This window comes from the organism of the source record quoted next, unplaced genomic scaffold (assembly GCF_019419815.1).
Source record: "Pyrus x bretschneideri cultivar Hongxiangsu unplaced genomic scaffold, Pyrus_bretschneideri_v1 Contig9, whole genome shotgun sequence".
In the NCBI taxonomy this organism is placed as follows: Eukaryota; Viridiplantae; Streptophyta; class Magnoliopsida; order Rosales; family Rosaceae; genus Pyrus; species Pyrus x bretschneideri.
In genome coordinates, this window is record NW_025999831.1 from 2,093,868 (window position 1) to 2,119,147 (window position 25,280).

At 37.0% G+C, this 25,280-nt stretch overlaps 2 protein-coding genes, 1 long non-coding RNA gene and 1 pseudogene across 6 annotated transcripts; 1 reads left to right on the forward strand and 3 right to left on the reverse strand.

Annotated features, from left to right (window-relative positions):
* The first annotated feature begins 4,039 nt into the window (after positions 1–4,039).
* Positions 4,040–5,387, forward strand: LOC103940841 (protein GL2-INTERACTING REPRESSOR 1-like). Of its 2 annotated transcripts, none has more exons than XM_048576404.1 (2): positions 4,040–4,382; positions 4,552–5,387. In XM_048576404.1, exon 2 carries the CDS (start codon positions 4,554–4,556, stop codon positions 4,890–4,892), a length of 339 nt encoding a protein of 112 aa, XP_048432361.1. In that variant the 5' UTR covers positions 4,040–4,382; positions 4,552–4,553; the 3' UTR covers positions 4,893–5,387. The 2 variants fall into 2 exon arrangements, with proteins under 2 accessions (XP_048432361.1, XP_009349304.1); XM_009351029.3 differs by having other exon boundaries at positions 4,050–4,349.
* Positions 5,388–11,413: 6,026 nt separating this feature from the next.
* On the reverse strand, positions 11,414–15,060 carry LOC103941290. 3 transcript variants are annotated; one of them, XR_007255366.1, is made up of 5 exons: positions 13,578–15,060; positions 13,347–13,464; positions 12,700–12,862; positions 11,777–12,431; positions 11,414–11,646 (listed from the first exon to the last, which is right to left on the reverse strand). It is a non-coding gene; the product is annotated as an uncharacterized LOC103941290 (long non-coding RNA). The 3 variants fall into 3 exon arrangements; XR_007255365.1 differs by having other exon boundaries at positions 11,777–12,862; positions 13,900–15,056; XR_001952676.2 differs by having other exon boundaries at positions 11,777–12,862; positions 13,578–15,053.
* A 387-nt stretch (positions 15,061–15,447) lies between these two features.
* LOC103941680 (G-type lectin S-receptor-like serine/threonine-protein kinase At2g19130) lies at positions 15,448–18,100 on the reverse strand. Its single transcript, XM_048576652.1, is given in 4 exon segments — positions 15,448–16,847; positions 16,948–17,139; positions 17,211–17,404; positions 17,407–18,100. Coding segments are annotated over 4 exon segments (2,265 nt in total). The 5' UTR covers positions 17,996–18,100; the 3' UTR covers positions 15,448–15,557.
* Positions 18,101–20,059: 1,959 nt separating this feature from the next.
* LOC103941690 lies at positions 20,060–25,254 on the reverse strand (annotated as a pseudogene).
* Between the last annotated feature and the right edge of the window lie 26 nt (positions 25,255–25,280).

Below are 25,280 nucleotides of genomic sequence, written 5' to 3' on the forward strand. Positions count from 1 at the left end.
AAATGTGACACCAACCCATGAATGGGTCCCACCTATTACATAATTTAAAGGTAGATTATGGGGAGACATAACCACATCTAATACGAGAATGACACGTGGACCATAGGCTCACTATGATAATTTTACCTTTGATGTTGTGGGTAGACCACACATTACCACAAGGGTATTTGACATTCGTCTATCTGTAGGTAATAGCCCTTTCGGCCACCAACGTATCAAGGGCACTTCGGGCCTTCCATGATATGTCTTGCCATCAGGTTATACCTAGCCCAATGGTGGCAATAAGCAAACTCTTCAGAGTCTCCCCTTACATGTTCGGTGAACCAGGTTTTCTACCAAAATGGACCTTTGGAACTACTTGCTAAAAAGATTGTGGAGACTAGCCTGCACCATCAAGGATTGCCTAGTATGATCTGCAGCCTCCCCTCCTAGCTGCCTGCTAGGCTTTAGTCTCTATAAATAGCCAAGTCAAATAGAGGAAACGGTAATCGCAACTTACTACTCATACCTCTATCAAGTTCTCATTTTTTTTCTCAAATTACTTTTCTGACTTGGGCATCAGAGGCCCTTTGGCTGACACCCTCTCCTTTCTTCAAGGTGTTTATCAATTAGGGTAATGGTGTTTGTTCTCTTGTAGGTGGAATTTCATTAAATCAACCATGTATGAAAAGTACAAACTGATACAAGTTCAAAATGTCATGGTACAATATGAGAAAATTGAAACTTCATGACTCATTTTGAAACCCCTCAAACTTGGAGAGTGCGCTCCAAAAGAATCATATTGTGCTTAAGTGAAAACTTGTATAGAGGGGAGGGCGTGATGATATTTTTAAAGTACCAATAATAATACCTATTAGTAATTTAGCAACTTTATCAAGCTACGTGTTTGTTTTTGGAGTAATGATGTTGTAAGTAACGAATGAGAAAAGTAGACAAAAGCTCATCAAGAATATGACATAGAATTAGAAGCCAGTTCTTATGTTTTGATCACTAGCCAATTTTCTCACGGATTTTTTTTTTTTTCATTTTTTGTTCAAACCATTTCTTTTCTTACAATTTACAACACCATATAGGAATTGGATTTCATAATATCATCAATACTCAATAAGAATTTCATAAGAGAAACTTAATATTTATTTAAAATCATCATTTACCATTTGCTCTATACCACATAATACTCGACTTTTTTTATATATAAAAAAATATATAATATGGATTATTGAATATAAGTAAATAATTTTTAGTGACCAATTTCAACATAATTTTTTTGGAGAGAATAACACACTACCTACGGTAATTAAAACCATATAAATCAGCCACCAATGTATAATTGTTACTGATACAGATAAGCTACAAATTTACATAACAGGACATATCCATATGACTATAATGAGAGCACATTTGAGAACTAGTCACACTTGCCTATAACGTAACGAGAACACAAAACTCGCCCTTAGCAAGAATATAAACTCGCCTAACGCCAAATAATGCACAGACAACTCAACCCAAGTTTCTGCACTCTTACACTTAATTTGAGAACTTGAAGTTTCATAATGAGCAAAATTAAACTTTCACAAATATGTTTTTTTTTTTTTTTTTTATCTCCTTTCCAACTTTTTTTTTTCACTTTTTTCAAATAAAAATCAATAAAATGAACTTTTCAAATTTATAAATACTGACCCTTTTTTGTTTTATCCTTCTATACAAGCAATTTCCAGATTGAGTCATTTTTTCAAAAACAGTGATGCAAATTTGATTTAGATGGGACACCTCAATGCACCCCACCCATTCAATATTGCATCCAAATTGAGTCATTGACCATGCTAAACCCAATTTTAATATATGAACTGGAAATTACATAGTCTACCCCTCTCTGCATAATTGAAGAAATAACGGAAAAAAAAATAAAATCAGATAGTAACATACATAATTGTTGTTGTATTTTTGAACATACGATTAACATAAATATGCTAAATTTATCTAAACAACGGAAAGATGATTCAAACTTTGAATGTACGTAGGAGATGAAACACATTGCTCTAAGCCTCTAACTAACTTATGTCTGAAACGTACATATTTGTTTGAGCAGTATACACGAGTGTGTGTATATATTATTAAATTGAAGATTCAAGGGGTTCCCTAATTTGTAGGGAATACCTAACTTAGAAAGTCTATTTAGATACGTCCACTGCTAAGCTTAGACTTAAAAAAGAAACCCTAATATATATCAGTTTCCTTTCTCTCTCGAAAATCAATGAAATAAGGCCTAGAAACACACCTGGCACTGTAAATTTAGTAGTTTTATGAGATTTGATAACAACATAACTTCTGTGATAGGTATTGTTGGCCAACCACACCTGACATGTATTATGTATATCACTAGCTAAGCTAATTGGGGAGCTTTCAATTTAGACGTGTGATGTAATGTAATTTATTTTGATCTTTGTTTTCTAGAAAGAAGGAAGAGAATGTTATATAGATTTTTTTTATACGTTCTACACTAAATTAATTTAAATTATAAGAAAGAAATTCAAATTTGGATGCAGAGAAGAAACACACCGCTCTTACCAACGTAACTATACTCAAATAAAATGAGCTAATGCAGTGGACTTTTAATATATAAAAACATGGGAGAAAATTGTAGCAATGGTCCTTCAACCTTAACCCAATTGGAGCCATGATCCCTTAACTAAAATTTCATGACCATTGGTCACTTAACTCATCAAAACGTGCATATATGGTCCTTTTCGTCAACTTCGTCAGAATTCTGTTAAAATGAGTCATGTTGGAAGGACCATTGCTACAATTGGGTTCAAGTTGCGACCATTGCTCTAATAAGGTAAAGTTGAGAGACCATTCCTTTAATTGGGTTAAAGTTGTAGGATCATTGCTACAATTTTTCTCGTTTGGTTTTCCTTATTTGTCCTTTCATTCAGCTTTACGTGCGTGTCACATAACTTAATTTGATAGAAGTTCTAACGGAGTTGACAAAATTGACCATAACAGCATGTTTTGATGAGATAAGGGACCATTGGTCACAAAATTTTAGTTGAAGAACCATCACTCCAATTAGATTAAAGTTGAGAGACGGTCCATGGTATTTAGTATTTACTGAGCTACCAAAACAAGAGAAGGAGATACATGGCTTGTCATTTAATTTTCTGTATCTTGAAATGTTATTTCAGGTTGTGAAAATTAAATGGCCCTTTGTGTTTTTAAGTGTTTAATTACATTTTATGATATGTTGTTGAGATATAGTTTTTATGCTTATTTTTAGTTACCGCTTGATTTGGATTGCACTTTAGTCCTTGTAACTCAAAAACTGTCACTTTACTCTCTAAAATTCAAAATTCGTTCCACTTTACCATATTTCCGGTTTTCTATCAAATAGTCGTTAAAGTTGCTAACGTAGATGGGTAAAATTGTATATAATAGGGTTTTTTTAGATACGCATCTGGAATTTGATTTTGATCCCACTTTGCCCTCTAAAATTCAAAACTTGTCACTTTACTTCATGAAATTCAAAATTCACTCCAATTTAGTCTTTAACGGCTATGAAACAAGAAACGAAAACACAGTAAAGTCGAACGAATTTTGAATTTTAGGAAGTAAATTGACTACTTTTGAATTATAGGGGCAAAATGAGATCAAATCGAGTTTATAGTTGTTACAATTCAATTTTCCAAGAAATCCATTTAATTCTCTTTGGTGTGTTGCTTGTTAATTTAAAATTTGGTGGAGGGAGGAAGGAGGGTTAGCTTTAAAGTCGTTGGGTTTTTCCTGTGCTGTATTTTTTTGGCCATCTCTCCGATATTAAACACCGACTAGCCTAAGCAATGAATGAAGGTAATGCCTTCCCTTCCTTCCCCTGCTGTGCTGCACTATTTGTAATAGCAATATTTACTGCAAATTTCCATTTCCTGCATTCTTATTGGGATCTTTCCAACAATTAATACATTTCCTGGCCTCAATTTACACTCTTCTTCTACCCCAATACTTTAATTCAATCTAATTCAATTTAATTCCTATCACTCTCTCTCTCTCTCTCTCTCTCTCTAAACAATTCTCTCTCTCATCCTATACCCTCCACCTCTCCCCCATAATTTAATTAAGCATTAAAGCAAATCCATCTTCCTCTCCCTCCCCTTCACTTCCCTTTGTGTGGGTGTGTGTGTATATATATATGGTGTTTTGAGGTCCATACATCACCTCTCCCCAATGACCATGTTTTTGTTCCCTCATCTTTTTCTGGTTTTTGCCTAATCCAACTTTCTCCCAACCCCAAAAACAAGTTATCCAATATTCCAATCCTCCTTCTCCCTTTCGCAAGCCCTCTCGACAATTGTAAGGTACAAGCGATATTACTACTTTAAATTTCGGCGGTAATATTACGTGTCACACATCCCTTTTTTATTTTCACTATTTTGTTCACATAATAGATGATTCTTTAATTCCATAGTGTTTACATGTTTTAACTTTGGCTGTGCTTGATTTAAAATTAGAGCTGAAGTTTTTATTTATTTATTTTTTTTTTGTTTTTTGATGCCAAAGCCATGAGTAGGCGAAACGGAGGCGGTCCGAAGCTTGACCTAAAGCTGAACCTATCACCTCCGAGGGCTAATCACCAACTGGCAGAGTCACCACGAAGATCAGCAACTGTTTCACCTACGTCACCGCCAAGCTCATGCGTGTCGTCGGAGCTGAATCAGGACGACAATTTCAGCCCGGAGACCACTTCCATGATGCTAGTCGGATGCCCTAGGTGCCTCATGTATGTGATGCTCTCGGAGGACGACCCTAAATGCCCTAAATGCAAGAGCACTGTTTTGCTAGACTTTCTTCATGACACCACCACCACCACCACTCCAACCTCAAAGACAAGGAGGAGCTAAAAAAAAGTGCTAAAAGAGCTAAGTGCTAGAGTAGTCTATCCCTTTATTTCCTTTTTTGGGCTTTTTTTTTTCAAATTTAATAGGACTTAATGTTAGGCTCTTTCTATTTCCAACCCTTTTTTCCCTTCTGGGGGCAGCGCTATTGGCGCTCCATTTTAACTACATTTTTTGCTATTTAAAAATAGCGGAAAATATTTAACCTGGACAAGGCTCAATTCATCCTTAGGTAATTGGGTTGAGCCTTGTTAATCAGGTATCTGAAATGAGTGGAGCGCGAATATCATTGCCTGTTTGGTTTTACCTTTTTTATTTACCTTGCTAATCTCAGAAATTAGGTTATGGATGATGGGCAATTGGGCTTGCACCATGGGATTTGGTAGGTGGGGTGGAAGGTGTTTGTTTCTGCTTTTGTTAACCCTTTAGCAGAAAGACAATGACAACGGTTTTAACTGTAACTGCCCAACATTTTCATATGAGAAAAAATGTCAGGTCATATTTGTCTTTTGCCCTTACCTTTTTCTGTCTTCATATGGTTTTACCATATCCAATCACAGCTTGCCAGGTGATTGCACATGCATGGGTAAAACCTAGCTCTCTGCAGCCACGTGCATGAGGTAGATTTTTCTGTGTTTCATTTTTGCTGCTGGAGTGAATGTTTGCTTGAAAGCTTGAAAGCTTGAAAGCGAAATCTGATTTCTGGTTAAAAGCTGCAGATCGAGCTTTTCAGGCAAGAGGGTACGAATTTTGGTCGCCACTGGGTCCATATATAAACTTGCTGGACTTCTGTTCGAATTATGGACAAATTGCAACCTGGGACCTTAACCCAAATATACGACTCACGATCCTTCATTCCATAACCAAATCATATAAAGTTGCCACGATAGCGCATAGCTTTAGTGATAGATGACTCGCTTTTGCATTCATAACTAAATTTCGACTTTTGCTCCGTAACTAAAGTTCGACTTTTGCTCTTTCCTTTTAAATTTAACAACGATAATCATAACTTTAGTATAGAAGATTTGTTTCTGTGTACATCCACAACCAAAGTTTGACTCTTGCTCTTCTCTTTCAAAACAACAATAATCATCAGAATTTTAGTGACGGAGGAATTGTTTCTGATGCATAACCAATATTTGATTCAGAGTCTTCTTTGAAAACAACAATAAATCAACAATCAAAACAGTAGTGGTAAAGAAATTGTTTACACATCATAACCAAACTTCGACTCTCGCTTTTTCTTCACAACGACAAACTATCAGGACTAGTATGACGTGATTGTATACATTAAACCCTAACAATCAAAGTTTGAAAGATATCAATTTTGGCGGTGAAGCAATAATTTTTTTAATCAAAGAAGCGATAACTTGTTAGTTGGTTAATTAACTTCTAGCATCCATAACACTTGACAAATTTTCCAAATAATTCATATCTGTTTTCTAACAGATTATAATTAAGATTGTGGGGGTGGTTTGGGTAGTTCGAGCATTGAAAAATAATGAGAGACTATATTATTAGATTGACAGACCATTAAAATCACATAAATGCAAGAGTAATTGAGACAGTTGAGCATAAAGAAGGGTATTATGTCAGATAATAAATATAAATTTAATTCCACCTTCACTCACTTCTCTTAGTTTATTTATTTTTCTCTCTATTTTATTTATTGCCCTCTGAATATTAATTTTTCTGTTTTGGTAAGTTGGTATAACTCTTGTCTCTATCCTTCTTGTCCATTTGCTTCCAATCGAATCGTACTATACATTCTAATAATATTTCTTTTTATTTATAAATGTGAGATTTCAGATATAAATTATATGGCACAGCTAATCTACCTTCTAGTAGAATCTTGCCTTCTCTTAATTATTGTGGAATATAGTTGTAAAAAAATTAATATTCCTACTTCCAAAGGTTGACCTAAAAACTACTATTAGTACTATGTCTAGTGATTTTTCTCTTCGCTTGTAAATGAGAGGTATTAAGTTGATGAGTTCAATACTAAATTGTTATGACTAGATCCATTGTTTGACATATCCCAAATTCATTACGCCTTAGTGTAAAATATACTCAAGGTCTTTCTAGGATTACTTCTGTAAGAGTTAAAGTTGTTACGCTTTTGATTGCGTTTGACACAACAAATTAAAAACCCTTCTAGGTTGTAAAACCACTTTCTAGAGAAGCATCTACTATACATGTGCTTCTTCAAGAAGCACCACTAATTATTTTTCCACTAAGCACTTGAATTTTTATCAACATTGCTACGTGTTTATAATGAAAACTTCCAATAGAAACACTTGTTGGAAAAGTTAGCAAGTTAACAGTTTATTTTGTGTTAGGATATTTTTGGTATTTTATAATTGCATTCCTTGAGTTAAATTTGGCATGAATTAAGTCTTGACAAGATGTAATGTTTACATTATATAGTTGTTTTGGTAATACGTTGCCGGCCATTTGTATACTTCTTTGCTTTAGTCAAATGGAATAAAATTAGGGTTTGTACTCAATTTCTTCTTTTCTTGTCATTTGATTTCTCCACACTTAGAGCTTGTATTCAGTTTTTAATTCTTTCCTACAAAAGCAACCCCACAATATTACATCGACGATATATATATATATATATATATATATATATATATATATATAGTATACAAATAATCATAAGATTTATTCCTGTCATGAACAGTCAAACCAACAATCTGACATATTATGCTAAATTATCAATATGCAATTCAACAATATAACTTTGTAAGCTGTGAATATGCCTGATTGTGGCCAGAAGTAGAGTGCAATTCCTAACTAGCCTTATTCGGGCCCGGAAGGGATAGATAACCGTGGTTCGCCACCTTGCATGTCCCCCTTTAATTAAAAGATAAAAAAATTTATAGCTTTAGGGTTGCCACTTTGTAGTCAAAAGAGTCCTCGACAAAATTTTCATGGCTAAAAAATACCCCTTCGATTTTGTATTCTGCTCGATCATGTAGCAGAACCACAACAATCCATCTAAATGTGATGCATACCAACAATCAGTTATGGATTCAAATATCTAGGCAGAGAAAAAATTGTGGGACACAAAAACATGAAAGAAAGGAGTCCACAGACCACAAACATGAGGTGGAAAGGAATTCATGTGGATTATTGACAATACGAAGGATCATTAATATGGTCAAATGGACTTGTACAATTCAAACCAAGAAAAGTATACATGTCTTATCTTCTTCCTGTATTTCCACTGTTTTATGATTTATAGAAGGATCTAATTTCCACTTTCTCCTCCACAGTAAGTTTATTTTTGATTTCACACATCTATTTTTACTTCTCATACACTCTTATTAATTTTGGCCATTAATCATCTCCAATTCATTCGATCTGACATTTGAAAATTGAGAAGGATAGTAAACATGGATGTGTGGATAGCACCACTCTAAGGAAAAAATGATGTTTCTGCTCAAAGAACATTCCCACTCTGGTACGGAACTATTCAATGAAGCAAGATTTCCACCCATAAGTCCCGAATTCGAAACTCCCCCTCTCCTAAATTATTGTAATATTTTCAAACCCTCCTTCCTCGCATTAATAACAATTAAATAAAAACAATAAGATCTTGTATTAGGGTTTTATAATAGTTTAAACGTCCATAAGAGCATTAGGGTTAGCTCAAGTGACAAGAGGTGAGATGCCGAATCAGACTCGGATAGAAACGACTCACTCTAACACCTTATAAAAACTATTTTATGCACTGTATATTTATAAAAATATATGAAAATATGTATAAGAAGAACTGAACGATAAATTTTTAAAATGTCAGTAACAACACTCTAAAAAAAACGCCACAAATCATCTTATAAGATTGACACCTTTTTTTTTTACTACTTGCTAGTAAGTCAAACTCCAATAGCAATTCCTTTACTTTTACTTTTAATTTGTTCTAGAACAATATAAAATTGTTGTATTTGATACGAAGATCAACGTTTACCTTCTCAGTTAAAGTATTCAACAGAATTTGGCCCAACTTCATCTTTTAGGAATATATATATATATATATATATATATATATATATATATGTCCAAATTTCTATTTTTCATAAAAATAAGAAGAGCCAACCTCTAAAAAAATGGAAGAACTTGTTTACAAGGAAATAAATTGAAGAAAAATTGATTTCTGTAGGCCATTGCCTGAGTTGGCAATAGCTTCAAAGGCAGGGCTAGGGTGACTGCAGGAGGACAAAGTTTTGTATGGTAAGCATCAAACCATCAATGCAATTTAATTTTTGGGCCAAATATTGAAGCACAAGGCTGCGATCTAAACGAATGAAATTGAAATGTAATCTAAAATTAGAAAGTGTGTGGGCAAGAACTTGAACACATATCCAGTGTATGCGAACCTACGCGGAAATTATGTCACGATTTTTCTGAATTTTCTGATACCTGTCCGGTGGGCAAACTTGCTGCAAGTCACACAAGAAAAGCAATTAAAGAGAGATGTAAAAAGTTCGTTATGCCAAGTTGGATTCTTCTGTTTTAGGTCTAGAAGGTTGGAAGGAATGAAATGGTAGAACAATAAACGACAAACGAAGAGAAATAATACTATATCGTAGTGTTAGAATCTGACATTATTGATAACTTTACATGTGAGACAATCATTTTTGACATTTGGGTACAATGCTCTCAAATCTACTCTAAGACATTTGCTTAGAATACATTTTTTCTCTTTCTCATGTTTACTTCGTTGCATCATATCCAGCCATGCGTTGTCAATTTTGTTTTAAGTTGAGATAGATCAAATGGCTGAGAGTATTGAAGATGAAGTCGACAAGCACAAATCGGGTCAAAAGAGCAAACCTTTGCAAATTTGGGCTCAAGTACCTTATTTTAGCCCATGATACGTCATTTCAAAGAGCATGGCTATGCACATCAAACTCACGAGATTTTGATACTTTATGACATTTGGTATTTTATTATTTGTTTATGTCCTATTTTAGGATTTCGACTTCTAGAGTTAAATTACATTATAAGTATGTCGTTTTGGCCTTAGGTTTGTCATCTTCGATATTTTTATTACTTTATTTTTTTTGTGGATATTTCAAAGTTCTTGTTCTTAATAAATACATGTATTTTTCTCTTTGTCAGGCTGCACCATAAATGTAGCCTTATTTTATTTTTTTTTTTTTTTTTTTTTTTGCCGAACTTTGTTTAGGTCCTTCGACAATTTCTGAAAGGATAAATTTGTCAAAAACATTTTCAATTTAAAGTGGCACTCTTTGTTATAATTCTCACTTGTGTTCCATAAATTTTAACTACCAGCTATTTTTATCTTATACATATTTATGAATATTCTTTCATGCTATGTAGCATTAAATGCTACCAACATTGGATGACTTAGATTATTGTTTTTATCGTGATCCCGTAAATCCAAACAATTCAATACTCGAAACATTTAGTACTATGTAACATAGAAGTTGAACCCTATTTATTAGAGATGTGTAATTAGTTTTTAACAATATGATTGTAAAATCAACTTTTATTTTGGGCCAAATGATCCTATGAGTTTGAAAATGTTTTACCCCATCGGAAGGACATCAAAAGAAGCCTAATCTCTCAAAAGCTTACTACCTTCAAGACAAGGTAATACTAATACATTATACATTATACAGGCATGAAATACATGATACTACAACGTCATGCATCGTGGTAGAAAGAACTAGAACCCTCACGTCACGTCCTTCATGTGATCCTCACGAGCAAGCCCGAACCGGAAAGTTGTCTAGTCTCCTGGTCTTCTGCTACACATTGTAATTTCGAGGTTTGCTCACCCGCCCACTTGTGTTGTCACATGGTTTGCGTTATGAACCAAGTAGATATTGTATTAACAATATATCGCTACTATATAGATAATATATAGATAGTGTATTCTCATTATATTGTCAGCATAGGGGGAATATACGTCGTCAATACACTCAGTCACGAATTCAGGATTTGAACTTTGGAGGTTTCAATGTTTAAGGTCCAAGTTTTTAAAATAGAAACGTAGTGCAAAGCGCGAAAACAAATTTCAGTTTATTCGTGGAAGCATTTCATTGAACACTTGGTGGGCTTGTTGTCATCACTTGAACGATATTGCACATATGTCGACAGATGTTGACATATGCCAAAACAATCTGATGAGTGTTATTAAGAGCATTTGTCGACTGTTGCCAACGCAACATATCGAGTGTTGTTAAGAAATGCCAACATCTGTTTCCCGACTTGTTTCCCGGGAAACAAATAAACTCATAAATATTTTTAGATGGTCCTTGAAGAACCTTCACATGCTTGTTTTTTGGCTTAAGTGGTCCTGGAACCACCTTGATCCCAATGTGCATCTGGCCTTGAATACACTATCTACTCGGGTTGTGCGCACAACTCAGGTGTGCGGGTGAGTATTTTAGTTCTAATCTCTGTAAGGCGCTGGAGGAACTCCGGGATTGGCAGAATAACGTCAGATTGATCAACTCGTGCATTTTGGCATTAAGAAAAATGAAGGCCACTTTCAAAACTCAAGTAATTTTATGGATTTTACTAATTGTAATATACACCCTTCAGAGAAGAAAACAAATGCCCCTTGGCATGGACAGAACTAGTATTTTCTCCCAAAATTATACCGATGAATGGCGTCTAACATCTATACAAAACCAAGAGCCTTCTGTGTACTGTCGTTTGCCACTGATGAATGGCGTCAGCATCCTTCGAAAGTCCTGTATAGTTTCTCCAATGAAGCTACCTATATACAAGATTAAACGTACAGGGGAGTCACCGAACTAGCCTAACATGTTGCATTCATGAAATAATCTCAAGAATTCAGGAGTAATTAGTCAAGGTACATCTTTGGATCGTAAAGAAATGCAGCATACCCGGACAAATGCTCCGTTTGTAGCCATGGAATTTGGTGGCTTGAAAAAGAACCTCATTGATGGAAACAAAACATGCTGGATTGACCATTCGCGCAGAGCCCATGCACTCTCTGCCTCCGCAACTAGTTCATGCTCAATTTCATTTTCTGTCATGACAACGTCGTCTCCTGCGACACCAAAAATCACTCCAAGGTACTTGAGAGAAATAACCGGTGACTCTGCGAATCAATTCCAGACTGGCATTAAATCACAAGAAATGACATCCTTGTTCCCAGCAGTACCGACTGTGGAAAACAAGCCCGTGTCTGGCTCAAACGAGATGTTTTCAAACTTATTTCAACCGAATTGATTCATTCAGTTCTAATTCCCTGACCAAACAAGTTAACTCTTATTTGATCAAGTTTTGGTCTTTTTCAAATTGAAAAAATTAATCCCAAAACTGAATACCATCAATCAAATACCTGGAGATCCCTGTGGCCGGATATTAAAGCACCAATGGAAGGAAAAGGGTATGACGTTTTGGAAGATAAAACAACCGTAGAGATACCTAGGAACCTCCATCGATATGCTGAATGCAGTTTTGCAAATTGAAACGTACCCCTACAGCCCCACTCTTACTGTCATGATTGCTGACTTGAGCAGCAGTAAAAGACACCTTCCAATCCAAGCACAAAGCAAAGGTAGAATTCTAGGAGATAAATCTTCAATCTATTCGTGTCATTGGTTTTAATCAAACTACATCAAGATTCCGATCAGCCTCGAATATACACAATTTCTCCTTTTAATGCTGGACAATGGTTCAGATCCTTTCTTACTATCTAGCTGTACTTGGTATAAATACTTCCAAAAATTTAAGATCATTTTGTAGGACTGAACAGTACTTTAACATATTACTATATTGGAACAGAGAGCACATACATTACCTCTGCAATCTTCTCATTCAGTTCATTATTCACACTGCATTCTGGATCCTCCCCCTCTTTTAGTGCCAACACGATCAACTCCTTCAGTGGGGATGGCTCACTTATTTGTATAGCATTAAGATAGGCAAACCGACGCAGAACTTGCTGATACATGAGCTCTTAGCTGTAATTTCATTGAGAAATAATTCATGTATTAGTAAACTTGTCTTCAGAAACAATTTATTCGATAGGAAACGAAAATTTATAGAAGATGAAAGTATAAACTACAACAAGGGAAGGACAAGAAATCCATAAAAACAAACGTACAACAAAACAAAACACGGAAAGCTTAAACCAAATCAAACAAAAAGATGCAAGAACAGGCCGCCACACTCGTTACAAAGCTACAGACTACTCAAGATGAATGGCACCAAAAGAAATCTGTAAAAGTGTTGTAACAAAGACGGCCTCAAGGAAGCAAGAAATCTAATTCTCTTTCAATCCCAATCTTTAAAGATTGTTCAAAGAAGATCTATAAAGTAAACAACAATTGAAGAGATGACTCCGTCATTTAAATTTAGGTTGTTTGGGACTGCTTCAGTACTCATAATCATTGGAATCTGAGATAAAGCCATCCATCTTCAAAACTGAGCTAGAAGGATCTTTACCTGAACCATCTACTTTCGTCAGACTCTGAGCAACTGACACCCCCATATAAACAGAACGAATTGCATCAATCAGTGATGTTGTGGAAGCAGAATTAACATCCTCTCTGGCAGCTCCGTGCTGATAGTAATAGTACACAAAAAGATTTAGTTTGTGAATTTGCAGCTAGTTCTAGCCATGAAAAAGATCGGTGAAGTAAGAAAGACAAGTTTCTTAGTTTAACAGCAACCCACCTATCCGCAGGAGAAGCTAGCATTCATATGATGAATTGCAAACCGGCTTAGCAAATCTACAATCTTTGAATAACCATCAGCAGAATTTTGTAACATCTTCCTCCGGGCAGTCATGTGATTCAACGCCAGAAAAATGATCACTTGCCTTTTTTTTTTTTATGGTTTAAACCTTCTTCTTTTTTTTTCTCTTTTTTTTTGAGTTTATGGGGGTAAATTTTAAAATTTAACGAAGATTATATTTTTACATTAAAAAATCAATCTGATACTATTTACTTCATATAATTTTTCTGGGCATTTCATCAAACAGGTAATGGGCACACACCTATAACCATGCAACTGGCCCTTGGTGATGGTGGTGACGGTGGCCTGATCAACGTATGTCATGCTGGCAAGTGCTTCTCCTCTGAACCCCCATCGACTTTATCGACTTCAAGTCTCCAAACGCCGACAATTTCGACGTCGCGTGCCGCTTTCTCCTCCCCTAATCGACTTTGTCCTTATTCTCATCCAAAACCGTGATCCACTACATCTCCAACGCCTTCCTCCAAGACGACCCCAAACTCTCAAACCCTCTTTTTCTCTCCAAATTACAACCCCACCACCTCCACCCCATCCTCCTCTCCCTCCAATCCAACCCCATTACCGCCCTCGGCTTCTTCGATTGGGCCTGCGGCTCCCTCGGCTTGCACCACCACCCGCAGTCCTTCTGCGCCCTCCTTCACCTGCTGCTCCGCCACCGGATGCTCGCACCGGTTTCCCGCCTTTTCAAAACATCGGTAGGCCAGTTCGGGACTCAGTTTCACTTCTTTGATGCATTTTCTGATTGTTTTCAGAACCATAGCTCCGATTTTAGTCTTGTTTGTAGCTTTCTGATTGAGAATTTTTGTCGAAATGGAATGTTGGATTCGTCTGTTGATGTATTCAGGTCGTATGTATAAATTGGGAGTGCCGGTGTCTCCTTATGCGTTGTCAAGAATGCTGACTTGTTTGGTTGATTCGGACCGTGTCCACGTGATTCTCCATACATATGGAGAAATCTGTAATGCATTGAGAGGCCAACAGTTTTCTGTGTATGAGTTTGTTATGATTGATTGACAGAGGCTTTGTGCTTGACATTGTTGCTTCTATCAAGAGTTTAAAACGTCTTTGTAAAGAAAATCAGATAGGAGGCGACGGAGATTTCTTTACTCTATTACTAAGGGTTGGTCCGAAGCCAAATGTGGTCACGTTTAGCACGATGATTAACACGTATTGTAAAGACGGAAAATTGGAAGAGGCAAACAAGCTTTATAAGGTTATGATAGAGAAGGGTATCTGTGAAAACCTGCTTTGTGACTTGTTTTCATTAATTGAGTAAAAAGTAATTGGTACAAAGAGAGACTTATACAGATACATGGATCAATCAAGATCCTGAAATTAAGGCCTATACAAGCTATTACGTGAGTTAGACCCCTAAGTAGACGGAAAGCATTCTGAGATACAGTAATCAAGGAAATGGACTCCTTAAATCAAGGGACAGATGACAGACTTTGGTTTACTCAACAGTATCAGTCCTGACCATCTCCTTCTGTACAATACCATGACAGTGGCAACACTTACGATGGAAAAGACGTGAGCAGCCAAAGTCATGGCACTTTTTGACAAAGTTGATAAAGACATGATTTCTGATTTCATGTCTGTCTAGGATTTGTAACTCCAATAACCCATCTTTAATCAAGAAATTTCTTTTTCAACGAAGAAAAATGATTTTTGCGCTCTCTTTGTGCTGCTAACTTATCTTTTAGCGGTTAAATTGAACAAATTCAAGCAAAATTAGGGAAACAAAGAAATGACTCGGAAGAAAAAGAAACAAAAAGGGGGGTCGGTGGAGAACGCGAAAATCGTTTCCCTTATTTAATAATATCTCATTACATTACCAACATTTGTTGAACTGGAAATATTCAAAAACTTACTACCTTCAACACAACGTTAAACATACAATCATAATACAAGAACCCTCACGTTCTTCATCTCATCCTCATGACTTTTAGTTGCACAGTTGCTGACTTGGGCTTGAAATGCACTTTGGACATCGGAGCATGACCATGAACCCGAACCGGACGTAGTCTCCTGGTACTTAATGCCTTCTGATGGACCTCCGATAAGGCGCTGGAGGAACTGCGGGACTGGCGGAACACCGATGTCCGAAACTCCCTCAAGAATTTGAATCACCTGCCTCATTGTTGGCCTATCCTTCTCATCTTCTTGAATGCACCAACAAGCCACTTTGCACGCTCTACTTAGTTCATCTCTGTCAGCTTTGCCTTCCAACCTGCAATCCAACAAGGCGAAAACATCTTCCCCTTTATTAACTGCATTCGCGAGGCGGATAGGATGGAAGTTTTCTATCCCGTCATCTAACCCTTCTCTGTTTCTCCTCCCTGATATGACCTCAATCAGCAACATGCCATAGCTAAACACATCGGCTTTTGGCGTGATGGCTTCACCCGAAAACCATTCTGGTGCGAGATAGCCCACAGTTCCTCTCATGGTTGTCAAAACCCGGCTGTGATGTCTCCCCAGAAGTTTCGCAAGACCAAAATCTGCCAATTTCGGACTGTATTCTGAATCCAACAAGATGTTCTCCGGCTTAACATCGCAGTGTATTATGCAGTCTCTGCACTCGTCATGGAGGTAAGCCAATCCTCTGGCAGTCCCTACTGCAATGTGATATCTAGCCTTCCAATCTAACATTGTCGGGTTCTTTCCAAGTAGAAGAGATTGCAGAGAACCATTTGGCATGTAGTCATAAACCAAAAACCTCTTTGAAGCATTCGTGCAGAATCCCCGCATGCGAATAAGATTATTGTGTTGGATTACACCGATAGTTCCCACTTCAGCACGAAATTGTTTCTCTCCCTGGTCCATACATTTCAGCTGTTTCACTGCTATGGCTGTTGAGTTAGGCAGCATCCCCTTGAATACAGAACCAAAGGCTCCTTCTCCGAGTTTTTCGGAGAAGTTCTTTGTTGCTCTTCTTAAATCTCTATGCTTGTAAAGCACCAAAGAATCATTAGTAGTCGCCAATGCTGCCGCTGACCATCTCCTTCTAAAAAATACCATGAGAGTGACAGCACTTAAGATGGAAAAGAACCCTGCAAGTACTCCAAGTACAATCCAAGTAGTCTTTCTCTTCGTCTCACTTGTAGGATGCACAAGCGGTATTTTTAATCCTATGCCGTACCGAATTATAACTTGATTCGGATGTTCCCCGTACATTATATACATCCCCTATCCACATGTAACACCGACCACTATCGTAAGAATTATAAAAAAAGGCAGCGCATGAGCACTTTCTTGAGCATTCTAATCTGCATTGATCATTGCTTACATTCGAAATTGTCTCATACTTATTAGGATATCCATATGCAACATTAGTTATTGCCAAAAATGAGTATCTTTCCCCAGGACTGCAGTGAAAAGGAGTTTTCCTCACACAGCCATCTGAGAAGTCTTCTAGTCTCCAATTTTCCATGACCTTGGGTTCAAATCCTTCGGGGCAACCACAAGCAGGAGAACCGAACTGGTAGCAAGAACCAAAAGGACCGCACAAAGCATCGACCTCACATTGGTTCACTGGTTGAACTGAAATCAAGGTCCATCCCCCATAGCCTTGGTGCATGGCATAAAACCTGAGCTGACCATTGATTTCAAGTGTGCCTCTAATAAAGGCACCACGATAGTCAGGCAAATTAATGGGTAACTATCCAGCTCAAAAGAAAAAGGACCAGGTGCAGGACTTTCCACGTTTCTCCAGGATGTAAGAACTAGTATTTTCTCGGTCCGATATTGTATCCCAACTCAGCACCCGGCAGCCAAGTATCCGACAGGTGATCGAAACTCTGCCATATAACAACAGACGAATCAAATGCATCTGTTATGACAAAGTTCCCATTGTCAAGAAGCTTTGCTACACTCGAATTAGAGACCTTTGATCTTGAATTAGTCGACCATATTGCAACTTCGGAGGGGCTACTTAAGATCAAGTTTCCATTTTCGACAAGTGCTAATACTGAAAGTTTCGGTTCAGAAACAGGTTGTTTTCTGTTTGCGACCCAAACTACGGTCTTAATGGTTTCATTTGTGTACCAAATGCCTACGTAACTGTTTCGAGAATTACCTGGTGTGAAGAAACCCAGCTCAAATGCTCCACTTGGAGAAGTGATTGTTCGTGCCCCGGAGAGAGATTGACCTGGAGAGATGGTGTGAGACGCCATGGAAATACAAGCAATGAAGGTACAGCATAACAAAAATCTCAACGTATAGCAGAGTAGAATTTTCGTATCCATCTCTTTATAAAATTGCAACAAAAGAGAGAGATTGCTGCAAGCAGAAGCCAAAAGTGATCCTTCCCTTGAATGATTGGATCTTAACCACATATGCTGTATCAAAATACAATAGACTTGACTTACAAGTCAAGAAAGGACTTCACATCCACAATTTTTTTTTTCTTTTTTTCTCTTTGGTAGACAAGTATGACTCGATTGCTTACATTCAACATCTTAATTAATTAAAATAAATTTTTTATATATTATTTAATATTATAAAATTAGTTCGACTGTGCTGTGAGAAAAATCACTTTTGAAAGTGCAGTGTGAGAAATTAATTGTGGAAAAAAAAGGTCTGGCGTTTGGTAATCTGATGTAAGACAATATACGGGTCACTTTCAACAAAGAAAGAAAAATAAAATAAAATGTTTCAAATTCTGGAAAACAAGGATTAAAGTTGAAAAAATGATGGATTCATTCGATATGGCGACATAAAAGGCCGCAACAAATATTCTGGTGTCAGAATTGGGACCGTGATGTGGTCATAGAAGTGGTGTTCAATTCTCCTACAAAAGTGGCTTGAGTCATCTTTTGCAAAAATTCGTCAACAGCAGCAGCTTACTAATAAATGGAGCTTTTTATTATTTGTCTTTTGGGGTTTCAAGGGCATTATTATCTCTTTTAGTTTTTGTTAATTACTAAGTCTTTTGAGATGTTGCTGGAGGTTGCATTTATTTATTTAAGCCATTTGGCTTCTCATTTGTAAGCATCTTTCATCTTTCAATCAATTAATCAAGTTATCCTTTGGGATTTTCTCAACTTCTGGTGGACTCCAGACTTTGTTCTATAAGGGATTACGCTGGTCATTCTTTCATTGCTTCGTGCTGCGTCGTAAACTCCATTTTAAATTTGTTGTAAGTACAATTAGCAGTTTTATAGGGAAAAGGATCATCTTCGAATCCCTTCCACCAAATCCTCCACATCAATCAATTCGGACCCTTCAAATTTGATTTAACGGCTAAAGTTATTATAACTTTTAAAGTGGACCCCCAATTTTTAGCCGTTGAATCAAATTTTAAAAGTCCGAATTAGTTGATGGGAAGGATTTGGACTTTTGTGCAAAGTGTTGTAAAATGTGTAGAATGATTAAATAAAGATATTATTTTGAAATAATGCTTCAAACTATTTGGTAAAAACAAAGCGCTTAACTTTCCTTTTTTTCTTTTTTTGTGTACATCAATATTTTTATACTAAGAAGAGGGGAAGTTTGGCAAAGTTACACAATGGGCAGCCTAATTTGGTATCAAATTCGCCATTCACGAGATTCGAACCTAAAAACTCTCACTTCCAAGTGAAAATAAATACTATTAGATCGTAATACTGAGTAACAACTTTCATACCCACCAATGCGGATGCTCACTTGTCTTAACTTTCATTTTCAGAAAGATCAAATTATAAAATGATTGGCCTTTAACTTTAATTACCCACCAATGCAGATACTCGCTTGTCTTTCCAAGAATCGTTGTTGCGAATGCCTTCAGAAACTCAGCGCCAATCATAAGATAATGTTTTACCTACATATCATATATCTTGAAAAATCTCACATCAGAGAGAGCACTTCTATCTTTTTCTTGACGTATTCGCATGCACGTAAAAGAGATGTGAACAAAATATTGCAGCTGATGGGCTTGCAAACCCTTAAGAATAAGTCTTACTTTGGGGCTGTAATATTTTTCTAGCTTTCAATCAGACTATGAATGTAACAAGGACTACAGCCATCCTTTAAGAGCCCTACAAATATCTTCACAGACCAATTTGTCACCGAATATCAGCAGAGACTCAAGCTTGTATCATCCCAAAAGTCTCAGAAAGCCCAATGCAGACAGTTTATCAACCATGGCATTACGGGAAAATCTTGTGTCCACTTAGAGGATCATGTCATCCATACACCCACTCACACAACTAAGCAAGACTGCCTTTGTACTCGGGACCACACTAGCCCGATTTTACCAATCTCATGCAGACGGTTCACTTGGTTGTGTGTGGGCCTACGAATAGCGTTACCCTCTAGGTAGACACGAGAATTTCTTTGACAGTATCTTCTGTGAGTACATTGATTCTAGCAAACAATCCCAACAAAAAGAATATACCGAAAACAAATTAAATTCATGCAACTACACCTGAAGATCAACAATATATAACAAGCATACATAGTTTATAAATCTATGTTACCTGAAATCAGCATTCAAATTACATAAACATATATTATGATTTGCCTCGATATCAAACAAACATGTCTACAGGAACTACTCCACAAGAAAAACCTAGTTATCTTATTGAAACAACAGATTCAGACCTAAGGTCCTAAGGTGGAAGCACCAAGGGCAAAAATCGTTATCAATGCCTGAAGTGCCTAACGTTTGTGAAAAGAAGTGAAACTCCATACTTGTGACAGCAGTCTATAGCATCCCCATCTCTAATGCTCCCACCGGGTTCTGCAATTACACTAACTCCGCTTTCACAAGCTTCTTCCACTGCATCTTTCCATGCTGCATGCATACGAAATTGACCTCATTAAACTTCCGCTTGCACTCGACTCTTAAATAACATAAACAAAAATTAATGCATGTGCTAGTAATTACCGAATGGGAAAAAGGCATCGCTGGCCAAAGCTGCACCCTTGACCTCTTCTCCAGCTTTCTTCAAGGCTATTCTTAAACTCTCCAGGCGGTTAGGCTGCCCGCTTCCCATGCCCAGCATGCAGTTATTCTGCTCATAAGTCAAGGATCCAATATTGTTCAGAAAGTACCAATCAATTCACTCAAAGTGGCATACCAAAAATATAGTAAATGTTAGCAAGCCGAGGTTTTAAAGGAGAAGCAAAGAAAGACAACCTTTGCTATTACAATTGCATTGCTTTTGAAATGCTTGACGCACAACCATGCGAACTCTGCATCAGCAAGCTCACTCTTTTGTGGAGCCTTCTGTGAAACAGCTTTAAACTGTATATCTAGAGGGGTCAAATCGTCCGAGTCCTGAGCTAACCACCCACCACCAACCTGTCTAAGTGAAAGCTTTCCTTTCTCATTTTTTCTTGCCTCAAGGATCCTTAGAGTCTTTGATTTTCCGCAGAGGATTTCAAGCCCTTTCTTTGTGTACTTGGGTGCAACCACAATCTCATAAAACATCCGGGTTTCGCCATCTGTTGGGCTTCTAAACTCTCAGATTTCCTTAGCAACAGCCTAGAATAACAGAAATAAAGGACTTAGAAACAGAGCGAACCACAAAACAGGTAAACATTTAAACTTCTCAGGGCTAACTTTTCAACTAAATCATTTGCCAATCAAATTTTTCAACGTGCACGGCACAATTATCACTGAAAAGAAAGTGGTTTAGCTAGCCATTCAAGTCTTGGCTCAAGTGGTATAAGTTTTAATTATCTTAGGTGATATTCTCAATTTTGTTTTCAGTAAAATAATTATAAATAAGAGAATAGCAATTTAGTGACAGTTTTTCATTAAAAGACATCAGTGCCAGACTAACTACTTCCACTGCACTTCAACAAACTTGGTGAACCAACGTTTTGAAAGGTACATAGTAAATTGGATCTCGTCTCATATATAAATTCGAGGTCAGACCCGGATAACTCCAACTCACCTCATCAACCTCTACATTGAACACTACAATGCCACCAAATGCACTCACGGGATCTGCTTTGACAGCAAGCCTGTATGCTTCAAGAATATCGTCACATGAAGCTACGCCACAAGGATTTGTATGCTTTACAACTACACAGGTAGGATTCTGAAACTCTGACACACAATTCCAAGCCGCATCGGCATCCAAATAATTATTATATGACATTTCCTGCATGCAGAAACTAAAATGTTTAAAGCGGATGAGACTGATTACTTTGTAAACATTCAAAAGAGGGACCAGTTACAAAGACCAATTCAAATATTTTCCTCCCACCAACTAACATTCAGAATATCAAAGAACTCCACATATGGTGCTACTGGGAAAAGATCAGTCACATGCACTGACAGCCGCATCATAATTATGCTTGAGTGAATATTATATTCATGTACTTCAATACTGTCAAAATTTTATATATTGGAAAGCAAATACTTCCACCAAAATCTATATTCAAAAGCAAATATGGTGAACGAATTCACTCCTTTTAACATGCTACTTTGAATGATTTGCATGTCCACAACAACAACAATAATACGAGACTAAATTCAGTGAGTGGGTTTCTATTCCAATCTTGCCTGATACTTTCAATAAAAATATATTAAGGTTTCCTCATCAACATAAATGCTGATAATGATTCAGTAAAATAAGGATGCAGGGTAATCCCTAGCAATTCCTTACTTTACGTGGAATCAAATAGCTAAAGGAAGATGTCTATCTTACCTTCCCATGGTGTTGGATAGCAGTTGCAATACCACCTGCATTCACCTCAGAAAGACTCTTGTCAACGTAGAATGCAGCCTTCTGATGAGGATTTTCACCATAACAGAGGGGACTTTTAAGCAACATAGGCACTGTTAAGCTCTGAGGGAATTTATCTTGAGGAAAAAAAAAGAAAGGGAGTTTGTCCATCAATGCATCCCATCACAAGTCACAACAAGTGACAGAAGCAAATTTATTTAAGTGCATTTTCATAGAAACTAAGATCTCCCAGCCTCCCTCTCCGTCCCCCCTCACCACCATGGTCTTTGCCCCTCAATGCCGCAAGGTTATCATGAACATCAAAATGGTGATCAAAGATATTATTGCAATGTACTTAGATGAACCTCCCTCCTCTCTCTTCAAGGTCCTTTCCAGCTAACTCATAATTCATTTTTATGAATATCAAATTGTTGACTTGCAAGTGGTGGATTGCCCTGGTGATCTTCAACCCACTGTGTTTCAAGTTCAAACCATCCCCACTCCCCTTAGTGTAGATTAGTGTACAATATCTGTACTCAAAAAGAAAAATGTTGACTCAACAGATTGCAACCTAACTGATGATGGGGCATGTTAATTATGATTCTACTGTCTACTTAGACATTAAATGCACAAATACACATAATAAAAATCAACCTAGAGTCTAGACTGTATAGTTCATCGTTAATCCTTGCCTTATCAAAGAAAATTTATAAATAAAAGCAAGATCATCAAAGACGTAGTACCTTCAGAAGTCTGCTTCCAAAGCCATTCTGAAACTGCAGAATCATAAGAAGCTACATGTTGGAAAGCCTTCCATGCAAGCTTCCTTCGGAATTGTTGATCATCCTTGTCTCCCTTAAGAAACTCAAGAAGTGCGGGATAGTCTTCTGAATCAACCACCACCAAGACATCTTTGTGATTCTGATTGACAAACATATTTAACTTGGAATATCAGATAAAGATATTCAGACAAGTATAGGTACTACTCGTGATACAAGGATTGTGTTGGGAAAATGGGAAATACATTGAACAACAAAAATAAAGTGTAACTACATCAAACAACAATAAGCAGTAATACATTGGACAAGGCATAATGTTAAAATGTATTTCACTTTCCTTGCTAAGCCAAATGCATAACCGATATATTCTGCATCACTGTTTCTGGGATCAATATGTATCAAGATTTCTATGGATGTGTTGGATCGGAGACTAGCACCAAGGATGCAGTACAGAGTTCATATCTAGGTACCTACAAATAAGATTCACATTGATGGATTAAAATAGAGAATTACAAAATAATGAGATTCACATTGATGGAATAAAAGAGAGAATTACAAAATGATATTTCGATGAAAGTACTTGATTCATGAAAGCACCTTCATTCAGATAAACAACCTTTGCGGCTGCTCTTATCATGGCAGGACCACCAATATCTATATTCTCAATTCCATCTTCAAACTCTATTCCTCCTGTTGAAGTAACCTTCTCGTGAAAGGGGTACAAATTCACCACAACCACATCAAATGTACCTGTACAATATTGTGGAGATATATTTTTATTGTCATAACTTATTCCCAACAAACAGAGCATTAGAGAGAGAGAGAGAGACTGCATGTGCGTGTTGGAGTTTACAGCAGAACTCACCAATTCCATGCTTACTAAGAGATTCCATGTGATGCTTTTGGTCTCTTCTAGCAAGGATACCTCCATGTACGTTAGGGTGTAAAGTTTTTACACGACCATCAAGCTGCAACCGAAATCTTAGTCATGTTTTAATACACAATAGAGTTAATATCCCCAATATCAGATATTTCACAGTGTTAGTTTTCAAGCAAGGAAAACCTCTCTTATGCAATTTCCAAACAAGAAAAATAACAGGCTTACCAAAACTAGTAAGTTGTTCCACCTTAGTGACGGGCAGGCCAGCACTTTCTAAGGTAGATGCAGTTCCTCCAGTCGAAACAATTTTATATCTACCGTTTCAGAAAACAACCATCATGAAAAACATATCGCACTCACCATTTAAGCTAAAATATCAGCGTTTGATATATCCTACTCAAATAATGCAACTGAAAATATAATTTGAAAGCAGACTAACAGGTAAAGACAATGATTCATAACAAGAGCTCCTTGAGACAAAAGTGTTGGAAACATTACAAAGCGATCTTCTTAAAGATCTGCGCCAAACGTTATCAATATTTAGCGAAAAAAGTAGAACATCTGAAATTACCCCCAAGTCCTGAAGCCCATTTCCTAAAACAGCAAGATCCTTCTTGTCTGACAATGATATAAGAGCCTGCCTATTACCTGAAACCAATATTTAATTACGTAAAACTCCCACAAATAATCTCTCTTGAAACATATTATTAATAAATATGTGCATAATTATTTTTGTAAAGCACAAAAATTAAATAAGAACACAGAATACTCTTAAATAAATAAATAAACTATCAAAACAAACGCAAAAGGAGCAAGGAGCATACCGGAAAGGGGTGAGGGAGGGTTAGTGACCGTAAGGGTCTCCTCAGCCGCCGCCATGGCTTTAATTATTCTGCAACTTGAGTGCAAGTTCCTCACTGAGCAACACTGTATACACAAACAAGCACACATATATGATATATATATATATATATTTTCATGGATATATATATATATGTAAGTGAATAACAATATGATGAAAACAGAGAAATTGCAACCGTGAAAGACGATGAGGAATTGGTTCGTATTTGCGCGTCGGAGGACAGCAGGAGAGGACGGGTGTTTGGAATGATACAAGAATTTGTGGCGGTGGCGTTGGGTGGCGTTGCGGCGGCCAGAGAGGCAGTCAGACCGAGCATCCCTCTTACTGTAAGAGAGAGAAAGAGAGAGAGAGAGAGTGGGACTGTGAGGTCGTGGACGGTTTGGCTTTCGGCGGCAAACGGCAAACTTAAAAGTGAGATGCTCTGAAAGGTTTTTTTTTCCG

Bases quoted from the DNA above. Each gene is read 5' to 3' on its own strand.
- LOC103940841 (XM_048576404.1), top strand. From the start codon at position 4,554: ATGAGTAGGCGAAACGGAGGCGGTCCGAAGCTTGACCTAAAGCTGAAC.